The 10,670-nt window shown below is 43.1% G+C and overlaps 1 protein-coding gene across 1 annotated transcript in view; it reads left to right on the top strand.

Annotated features, from left to right (window-relative positions):
- Positions 1-1,381: 1,381 nt before the first annotated feature.
- Positions 1,382-10,670, top strand: part of LOC310780763 (uncharacterized protein) — a gene marked incomplete at its 5' end in the record, with an annotated part of 67,372 nt that continues 58,083 nt past the window's right edge. The window contains 3 exons of the mRNA XM_083641267.1: positions 1,382-2,537; positions 2,685-2,778; positions 3,756-3,882. Coding sequence (XP_083497393.1) covers positions 1,382-2,537; positions 2,685-2,778; positions 3,756-3,882 — 1,377 coding nt within the window. The remainder of the gene's footprint in view (positions 2,538-2,684; positions 2,779-3,755; positions 3,883-10,670) is intronic.

Below are 10,670 nucleotides of genomic sequence, written 5' to 3'. Positions count from 1 at the left end.
ATGCATCTGTGTGTGTGTGTGTGTGTGTGTGTGTGTGTGTGTGTGCGCGCGTGTGTGTGTGTGCGTGCGTGCGTGCGTGCGTGCGTGCGTGCTCCTTACAGACGTATTTCTTGCATGTCACACAGATGTTGCTGGTCGCGGAGTCATTTCTGTTGAGACAGACCTGGCACCTGCCACGTCTCCTGCCTGCAGTTCGAACCACTGGAGGAGCTGTGGTGTAAGAAATAAAATAGAACACACGTCCTTTGCCCTGAATCCGGATCATGCAAAGTCATAAATCCACTCGACAGCTATAATCCTTATCGAATGAAGAAGTCATAGCTGCCATCAGTGCATTTATGACTGTGCTAGATAAATGGCTTCCAAAGGCTTGCAAGTGGGTCACATCCAAGTGTTTCCAACTGTCCCCATGCATACACACGCCTCCCCTCTGAGTTTGCCATCCCAAGTATCCTTTTCGTTTTCGATCGGTGGTGTTAGGAAGAGCTCAAATGCTGATCTTCGACATGGCTGACAAAGATGATAATAGACCCTTTTCACGGCGGCCTTTCTGTGTCGAAAAGGCAGAATAAACACAGGTTGAAGCAAAACACTAATGACTTCCAACTTCCATGATTGGAATTTGGAAATGCTCATTAGTGTTTTGCTTGCACCTGTGTTTACCCTGTCTTTTCGACACAAAATGGCCCCCGTGAGAAGGGTCTATTGGAATCGGGACAGTCCTAAATATGGGGAAGCCTCCACGTGAACAGAGGGGGAGTGAATAGGGCTAAATGCTGCTTTGGGATTGGGCAGAATGTAATCAAAACACTTCCTCTGTAAACCGCTCCTCTTCCTGAAATGAAGCAAAACCTGACAACCAATGGAGGCGATCGAGCCAACACCCCCCGCACGCACATACAGTACATCCCCCACACACTTGGACTATGGCCCTGCCTCATAACACACCATGGACTATGCAACCACCCCCACACACAGGGATGTATGTGTGTGCAATCACATGGTATCAGGTTAACTTGTGTGTTAATGATTGTTGGAGCATGTGATTCAAGACAGATTTCCATTTGAACGAACGGACGGACAGTAAAGTTTTTTTATTATCTTATCTGAACTCCTCCCACCTGTTCCTGGTCTCAGGTACAGCCAGCTCCATTCTGTCCAGATATTTCATTGTTCCCTCCCTTTTCACATCAGATCTGTCAGTTTATAGATGGGTCTAAACAACATGCTGTGAAGTGCAAGAGCTGTTAAGCCCTTTCACTGTAGATCAGCAAATGAACATGAAGGCAAGGAACAGAGGTTTGGTTTGGATCAGGGCCCAACTTTTACAGTATCTGTTAAGGTGCAGTGAAACTATCTGACATTCACAGTCAGAAGTGAAATGGCGCAGCGAGGACCTCAGCTGGACGAGGCAAAATTCTGCTGTTCGATCTGTCTGGATCTACTGAAGGATCCGGTGACTATTCCCTGTGGGCACACCTACTGCATGAGCTGTATTAAAGACCACTGGGATAGAGAGGATCAAAAGACAATCTACAGCTGCCCCCAGTGTAGAGAGACCTTCATACCAAGGCCTGTCCTGGTGAAAAACACCATGTTTGCAGATATAGTGGAGGAACTGAAGAGGACTGGATTCCAAGATGCTCCTCCTGATCACTGCTATGCTGGACCTGGAGATGTAGCCTGTGATGTCTGCACTGGGAGAAAGCTGAAAGCCATCACGTCCTGTCTGGTGTGTCTGGCCTCTTACTGTGAGCAGCACCTCCAGCCTCACTATGAATCCTCTACCTTTAAAAAACACAGGCTGGTCGACCCCTCCGACAAGCTTCAGGAGAACATCTGCTCTCGTCATGATGAGGTGATGAAGATTTTCTGCCGTACTGATCAGCAGTGTATCTGTTATCTCTGCTCCATGGATCAACATAAAGGCCACGACACAGTCTCAGCTGCAGCAGAAAGGACTGAGAGGCAGAAAGAGCTCGGGGTGAGTCGCCAAGAGATCCAAAAGAGAATCCAGGACAGAGAGAAAGACGTGAAGGTGCTTCAACAGAGAGTGAAGTCTACAAATCTCTCTGCTGATAAAGCAGTGGAGGACAGTGAGAAGATCTTCACTGAGCTGGTCTATCTCATTCTGAGAAGAAGCGCTGAGGTGACGCAGCAGATCAGATCAAAGCAGAAAGCAGAAGCGAGTCAGGCTGAAGAACTTCAGGAGAAACTGAAGCAGGAAATCACTGAGCTGAGAAGGAAAGACGCTGAGCTGGAGAAGCTCTCACACACAGAGGATCACAGACGTTTTCTACACAGTTACCCCTCGCTGTCACGTCTCAGTCAATCTACAGACTCATACAGGATCGATACCCGCACTCTGCGCTACTTTGAGGATGTGACTGCAGCTGTGTCAGAGGCCAGAGATAAACTACAGGCCATTCTGACAGAGGAATGGCCTAAGACCTCACTGACAGGGACTGAAGTGGATGTTTTACTGCCACAACCAAGACCAGTGCCCAAGACCAGAGCTAACTCCTTACAATATTCAGGTCGAATCGCATTTACAAGAGAAGTAGGTCTATATCAGGGGTCCCCAATTACTTCTCACCAAGGGCCACATTTTGCTGAGGGCCGAGGGGCCCAGGGGAAGAGGGGCCCCCAGCCCCTCCGGAAATCCCTGCAGCTCTCGTGGGCAGGTCTGGTCAAAGCAGGGCCAAATTTTGAGCATTTGGGGCCATGTGGGGCCATGGGCCGGGGGCACCGGGTGTGCAGGGGGCCCTGGGGCTGCGAGTACTGCTGCCCCAAATCTGGGGCATTTGAAGAAGAGGAATGGTAAATGGTAAATGGACTGCATTTATATAGCGCTTTTATCCAAAGCGCTTTACAATGTGCCTACACTCACCCATTCAGACACCGAAGGCAGCCAGCTGCCACGCAGGGTGCTAGCACAGCCATCAGGAGCAATTTGGGGTTCAGTGTCTTGCCCAAGGACACTTCAACATGCGGACTGGAGGAGCCAGGTATCGAACCACCGACCTTCTGGTTAGTGGACGACGCGCTCTACCTCCTGAGCCACAGCCGCCCACTCATTTTAAATTAACAGTTGTGATGTCATTATTCAGTCTTAACCACAAATATTTGATCCTTTTCTCACTGGGTGGGTTAATTTAAGTATCAGTAAGTGGTCCGGGATTCTCAAAGCCTGTGTTGAGGGTCACACAAGAACAAAAATGCACTCTTGAAGCTAAATAAATCCAAAACCAAGTTAGAGTTAATTATTTACATTTTTACTTCAAACTTCCTCAATGTAGAACAGTCATTTCTTACACATGAGATTACTTTTAGCCTTTTAGTCATAAAGATTATTGAAAGATATTGCATATTCCAGACTGAAATGTTATAACAGAAGTGGAGTATTGGCCTGAATGATATGAACATTTGGACACTTATTCAGCGGGTATCTTGCACAGGGGGCGGGCCGCTATTTGGGAAACTCTGGTCTACATTCATATCGTCACCCACAGATTCATGGACACGCTCCAGGTCCTGAGTAGAGAGGGTCTGACTGGACATTGTTACTGGGAGGTGAACTGGAGCGGTTTGTTTGAAGCTTCAATAGCAGTCGCCTATAAGGATATTAGCAGAACAGGGAATTAATGTATATTTGGCTATAATGACAAGTCTTGGGCATTACATTATACACTCGGTAATTGTAAATTAATACATAACAGAATCCAAACTACCATCCCAGGCTCTTGGGCCTCTAGAATAGGGGTGTACCTGGATCACAGTGCAGGTATTCTGTCCTTCTACAGCGTCTCTGAAACCATGACTCTCATCCAAAGAGTCCAGACCAGATTCACTCAGCCTCTCCACCCTGGATTAGGATTTGGGGTATTTGGTTTTACTGGAGACACTGTGGAGTTGTGTAGCCTCAAATAGACAGGAGCTTCCAGACATTGGGATGTTTAGAACAGCAAATAGAAAAGCTGTAATGAACTGGAGATAGGTTGAATCACTATATCAAGTTGTGATACTTGTAGAGAGTACTCACATGGACATTTATTCGTAAACTGTTGTGTGTCTATATGTTTTTTTGTTGCAATTGCGCTAATATTTTCTCCTATTTCTGTTCCACTGCATGAGCTTTAATGGAGCCAGCACTAGATAGCTTCCCTTTATCAAAGCTATCCCTTAGCAAAAAGAAGTTTATACAAGTGTACAATTAGTATACTTTAGTATACTTCTTTTAAACTTAAAATGAGAGAGTATACTTTCAGTTTACTTTTTATATACTTATCAAATATATACTTATAAAAATGTTACTTAAGTATACTTACACTTTAGTATACTTATACTTAAGTGTACTTACACATTATCAAGTATACTTACATTTAAGTATACTTATACTTAAGTATACTTACACAGTACACAGTATACTTACACCCAAGTATACTTACACCCAAGTATACTTACACCCAAGTATACTTATACTTAAGTATACTTACACCTAAGTATACTTATACTTAAGTATACTTACACAGTACACAGTATACTTACACCCAAGTATACTTACACCCAAGTATACTTATACTTAAGTATACTTACACCTAAGTATACTTATACTTAAGTGCACTTACACAGCACACAGTATACTTACACTTAAGTATACTTATACTTAAGTGTACTTACACAGTATACAGAAAAGTCTAAGTATACTTGGCTTGTACTTGTACTTAAACTTGTGATTGAGATACACACAAGAAAAGTATAAATAAGTATTCTTGCCTTATACAGAAATTATAAGTATACTTGGCTTGTAGTTGATTTGTTTTATTTGAAGTAGGCTACAGCAGTTCTGCATATAAAATGGAAAAATCAGGATATCACAATAAATCCCAGAGGCTTATTTCCATGTGGTCCCTTATAGTCGATAGATTATAGCCGATTAAATACTTTTTCAGACATATCGGTTTCTTTGAGGTAGTATACACCATACACATTTGGCTGGTTTTATTGACAATTCTCCCATATATGAGAGTAGCAGACTTGATGTATACTGGCTGCTAAGGCTACCAGAATATATGGAGTGCTTGAGTGATGTCACTCAGCACACAATTGCTCAACATCACATGTGACATCATCAGTGATGATGTCATAGACATTAATTCATGAATGAAATCATCAGAGGGACAATTGAAACAGAGAAACAAACAGACAAACAGAGCCCATGCTCCCTTTTATAGGCACAATTAAAGCAATACAACTGTGACTTTTGCTTCGCTGGAAATTATGGTGGTGTCCAGACATGGTTTCCAGAAGTACACAACCTGCCTATGACCATCCCCTGATCACAACCCACCGCCATGCAAATATTCAGTACAATGCCACCTGGGATGTGGGTGTCAGGTGTTTTCCAAGACTTTCCAAGTGGTTCCAGGACTTGATGAAGTGCCCATGACCTTCTCCGGATCATAACCCCCTGCCATGCAAGATTTCAGCCCAATCTGACCTGGGGTGTGGATGTGAAGTATTTTCCAGGTGGTTTCCAGGATTTTCCAGGACTTTCCAGGTGGTTCAAGGACTTGGTGATGGACCCATGACCTTCCCCAGATCCTAACACCCCGCCATGCAAAATTTCAGCCCAATCCGTCCTGGGGTGTGGGCGTAAGGTGTTTTCCAGGTGTTTTCCAGGATTTTCCAGGTCTTTCCAGGTGGTCCCAGGACTTGATGACATGCCCATGACCTTCCCCAGATCACTACCCCCCTCCATGCAAAATTTCAGCCCAATCCGAACTGGGCTGTGGGCATGAGGTGTTTTCCAGGTCGTTTCCAGGATTTCCCAGGACTTTCCAGGTGATTCCAGGACTTTCCAATCTGCTCATGACCTTCCCCAGATCATAACCCACCTCCATGCAAATTTTCAGCCCAATCCGACCTATAGTGTTAGAATAGAGACAGATACACATATAGTGGTATGGTCAACATTCACTACTTTACTCAGCTGAACGGATAGCCGAGTGGATAAGACACAGGACAATGTGCTGAAAGGAAGGGGCCCTGAGTTCGAATCTCACATGGTCATACTTTTTCCTTAAACTTAAAGTATACTAGTAGTATACTTACTTAGTATACTACTAGTATACTGAATTAGGCCGATTTAGTGCCAATTTAGTGTCAAGAAGTATTAGGCAAGTACACTTGGAGTATACTACTAGTATATTTATATTAGTATACTTGGTGCATAAAGTATACTGAATTGGGCCAATTTAGTGCCAATTAAGTTCTAGAAGTATTAGGCAAGTACACTTGGAGTATACTACTAGTATATTGATATTAGTATACTTGGTGCATAAAGTATACTTGGGTATATAAGTATACTTGCATAAAAGTACACTTGGTCTTTACTTAAGTTTACTTAATAAAATAAACTTGAAGTATACTTCTTTTTGCTAAGGGATAACTAGCTGTTAAAAAGTTTATTTTGTTCGTTGCACCATGTGATTTTATTTAAAAAACAAAGGTGCACTATTAAAAATGTAATAATTATTCTTATAATCAATAGTGAGTTTTACCCTCCACATACTTAACAAATTGATTGTGTAGATGAATATTGAATATGGAAAGATTGGGCAAGAGTCCTACCAGGCTATAGGCTTTAGTGATTGGATGTGTGAATAAAAGTAATGATTAAAAAAATGTAATAACGTTTTTTCTCTCTCGAAGAATGTATGAAGTATTTTTTCTGTATTCACTCCAGGATCAAAGCTGCTAGAGAAAAGAATATTATTAAAAAAGATTAGAAGCTAATATTACACCAGACTGAATGTTGCAGATCAATAATCATACCACCAATACCAAAACATCCCAATGCATTTTTCCCACAAATTTATTATTTTATTCATTATTAATTTATCATCCTAAAATTCTGTTTCTGCTCACCTGTAGCCGACTTGAGTAGCTCATCAGGTGAGGCCTCTACATCTCTCAGACAGCTCCGTCTGTTTGGGTTTTGAGTTTGGACATTAAGGACATAACAGAAAGGATCCCTAACAAACAGATAGGCTGCGATAACCTATGGGAGCCTAATATGGACATACTGTAGGCGTCCCCTCACTAAGAGCTAACCTCCACTCCTTTGATAGACAGACATAAATATGAATCATATAATATCATATAATCATTACGAGCCGAGAGGGGCTGACTGTAACATAAGTTTAACCTGAGTTTGTGCTAAGGAATGAAGGAAGGAAGAAACTGACAGTGTGCATACTGTATATTGACACCATGTATACCTAAAAACCAGTGTGTATATTCTGACCCCACTTATGCCTAAATACCTGACAGTGTGTATAATTCAGACCCCCCTAAATACTTTTTTTTTTGCATGTTTTTAGTGGGGGGTTCTTATCTGGAGGAAACCGGAGCACAGGGAGAACATGCAAACTCCACACAGAAAGGCCCTTTTGACGAGCTAGCCCACCTGTTGGGGACACACCCTGAGTGCCCACAGCTCCCCAGGCGGGAATCAAACGCAGGACCTTTTTGCTGTGAGGCGACAGCGCTACCCCTGCGCCACCTGTGCCTAAATACCTGATAAGTTCCCCAGGAGTTAGGCTCTAGTCGCGTGAGGGAACTAACGTCATCTGATCATTTGAAGTGACATCTTTGGTTATTATGTCCACTCCAGGATACTGCCTGATTAGTTTCAGTTCCATACAACCTTGAGAAAGGGTGGACCCCAGGCCCAGAATGGATGTGTGGATGTGTGTGTGCGCGTGCGTGTGTGTGTGTGTGTGTGTATGTGTGAGTGTGCACGTGTGTGTATGTCCTTGTGTGGTGTTTAGGATGCCACACATGCACACATACAAACACAAAAGGAAATCTAATAAGATAGGGTGACTTTCTTATCACAGCCCCTTTGTTACGTGTGTTCTCATTTCAGCGTAAGCATGTGAGGTGAAATTGAATTTGCCCCCTTCCCCATCCTGTCTATTACATTAGAGCCCGAGCCCGAGCAGACAGAACAGCCACACTGAACGAGCAAATAAATGAAACACATCTCACAGAGGTGTTTGTAAAAGAGTACAATGGAAAAATATGTCACGGTAACCCTGTCTATGATCCTGCAGCATTTCATGCTGTCACTTGTTTTTAATCCCACAGCGGTTACCAACCTGAGCCACTGCAGAGTTAGACTACTGCACTACGGCGAATGCATGCACGCGTGCACATACAGTACACATACACAAACACACACACACACACACACACACACACACACACATGCACACACACTTTATATCATGCACACACTTTATATCATGCGCTCTGAACCTGACTGTTAAAGGTCCCATTTTATATTATTTTTAGTTGTTTAAATCATGTCTCGTGGGTCTTTTAAAATTGGCTGTGAATTCTGTTGCAAAACAACCCCTCAAATCCAGCCTCTGTGTCTCTCCCCTCGTTAACTATGCACTGTTTTGAGGGGGTGGAGCCTCTTCTAAGATGATCTGTTAAGGTCCTTACACATCAAGAGCGATGCGAATATACGGCACAAAATTGCGATGCGAGTATTGACCCACCTGTCAATCACAGCCACAGATGTGTACACGTCGGAAGCGAATTTCTGAAAAATCGACCGTGGTTCGAAAAAATAAACACCGCAATAACGCTCAGCGAAACTTCACCGTTGGTATGCACGGTTGCATTGACTGATATAGGTTCGGAAAATATTGACGTGCGAATTAATCGCACGGAAAAAACGCTCCCGATGTGTAAGGACCTTTAGGATAGATTTATCTTTGGTGCAGCTGATTCTTTATTGGACATTTTTCCATGCTACGCAGCTATGTTACAGACAACAAGGTTTGCTCTTCCTCATTCAGTTGGCCGGGGGGGCGGGGCTGTAAGTGGGCAAATGTAATGAGTGTTACATTGTGATGTCACAAAGTTACAGAAGTCAAAACGACTCGTTTGGAGGCATTTTTTCTTACATGGCTGGTGTTATCTGAGGATCTTGAGACCTCCATGATGTTTATATAGTAGTGCCCAAATGTCCTTTATATATTAAATACAATAAATTTAATAAATGTAATATATATTATATTTAAAAACGGCGCCGTTGGTATGACAATCTCATGCCTCCTTAGAGAATACATGATACCTACCTTCAAAGATATCATGAGTCTGAGTGATTTAAAGACAGAGTGGCGCCAACGGAGGTCCAAAATGCTTGATAGTCACATGACTCATAGCTATTAGTGTGTGCCGGGGGAGCCAGGAAGTATGTTTGAATGCATAGAATAAAGCTGATACTATTCGATTTGATTCTAAACGTGTTAGCCTTTCAAAGTACATCACAAACATTCCATTCTGATGCAACTGTAACAGTGCTGCTTAATTCAGAACCTTACTTCCGGGAAATATTGAGAGGTAAAAAACAACAACAAAAAAACAACAACAACATTGGAGTGAATGGAGATGAATCTAGCTGGTTCTGTCATGAATGAATGTGCTTTCCTCAGTCTGCTTTATATAATCGTTAAAAACATTTGGACTTCAGCAAAATCCACAGCCAACAAAGCTATACAGTCTCTTCCGTTGAATACCCTGTATGCCAGTATTCACCTTATTCACCACGCCCACTTTTTCTCTCTTCCACGTTCGACGCAACGTATTTGTTCTTCCGGTTCAGCGCTAGTTGGCGGCCATTTTCAAAATAAAACGTCAGTATGAATAAAGTTTGGCAACATTCAGAATTAAGCTACACTGCGGCCAACTTCAGTTACATGTTCATAACGTTACTGCTGCGAGGAGCCGATGGCTGTTACCCGGTCGGCATTTAACGTTAGTTACAAAAGAACGTCGACAGTGTTTTCTCACTGACAAATATTACAACTTTAAAACAGTTTTTTTTTTTTTTACTTGAAAACAGCTTTTTGGCAAGTCTAAATGACTGCGGGAGGCGTACTCTACTTCCGTGTTTAAAACCGGAAAGACGATTACGAAATGCCGTCATGCAGAAGCGCCCTTGTATGGGCAAAGAATAAGGTGAATAGGGTTTGCCTGTGATAGCACTGGGGGATGAAGAGGGAGTGAGACACTGTCACTCACTGCCAAGAACACTGGCTGCAGATTGAGTGAGGCCCGACTGGCCTTTTAGGACCGTAGCATGCTGCTGAATATTCAGAGGCGGGTTGGAACCGGGCCCAGCGTTGGGAGCAGAACAGAGTGCAGCACTGTGACTGATACCAATCTGGCTGTTGGGCTCCAGCAACAGGAACCAAGAGCAGTTTAGAGCCGTATAAAGTCTGCTAATGAAATCCATTTCATTGGGAGCACGAACAACTCCGGCGCCGTTGTGCCATCAAAGCATTCTCCAAGGAGGACTCTGATTTAGACCGCGGGGGAAATTAAATAATGATCCCCATCATAATAAACAGAGGTATTGCCTTCGGGAATCGATCAGCTTTTTTATTTTATTGTCATTATGTGGTATTTAAATGAACAATATCTTTTGAGTGTCCGATCACAGGCAAGCGATCAAGCCAATCTGGCGACAGATATAAACAGTGGCATGGAGACCCTCTGTCAGATATAAACAGTGGCATAGAGACCCTCTGTCAGATATAAACAGTGGCATAGAGACCCTCTGTCAGATATAAACAGTGGCATAGAGA

This window comes from Poromitra crassiceps, assembly GCF_964638095.1.
Source record: "Poromitra crassiceps genome assembly, chromosome: 8".
Lineage (NCBI taxonomy): Eukaryota > Metazoa > Chordata > Actinopteri > Beryciformes > Melamphaidae > Poromitra > Poromitra crassiceps.
Note: the sequence above shows the minus strand (reverse complement) of the source record. Positions and strands in the feature narration are given on the sequence as shown.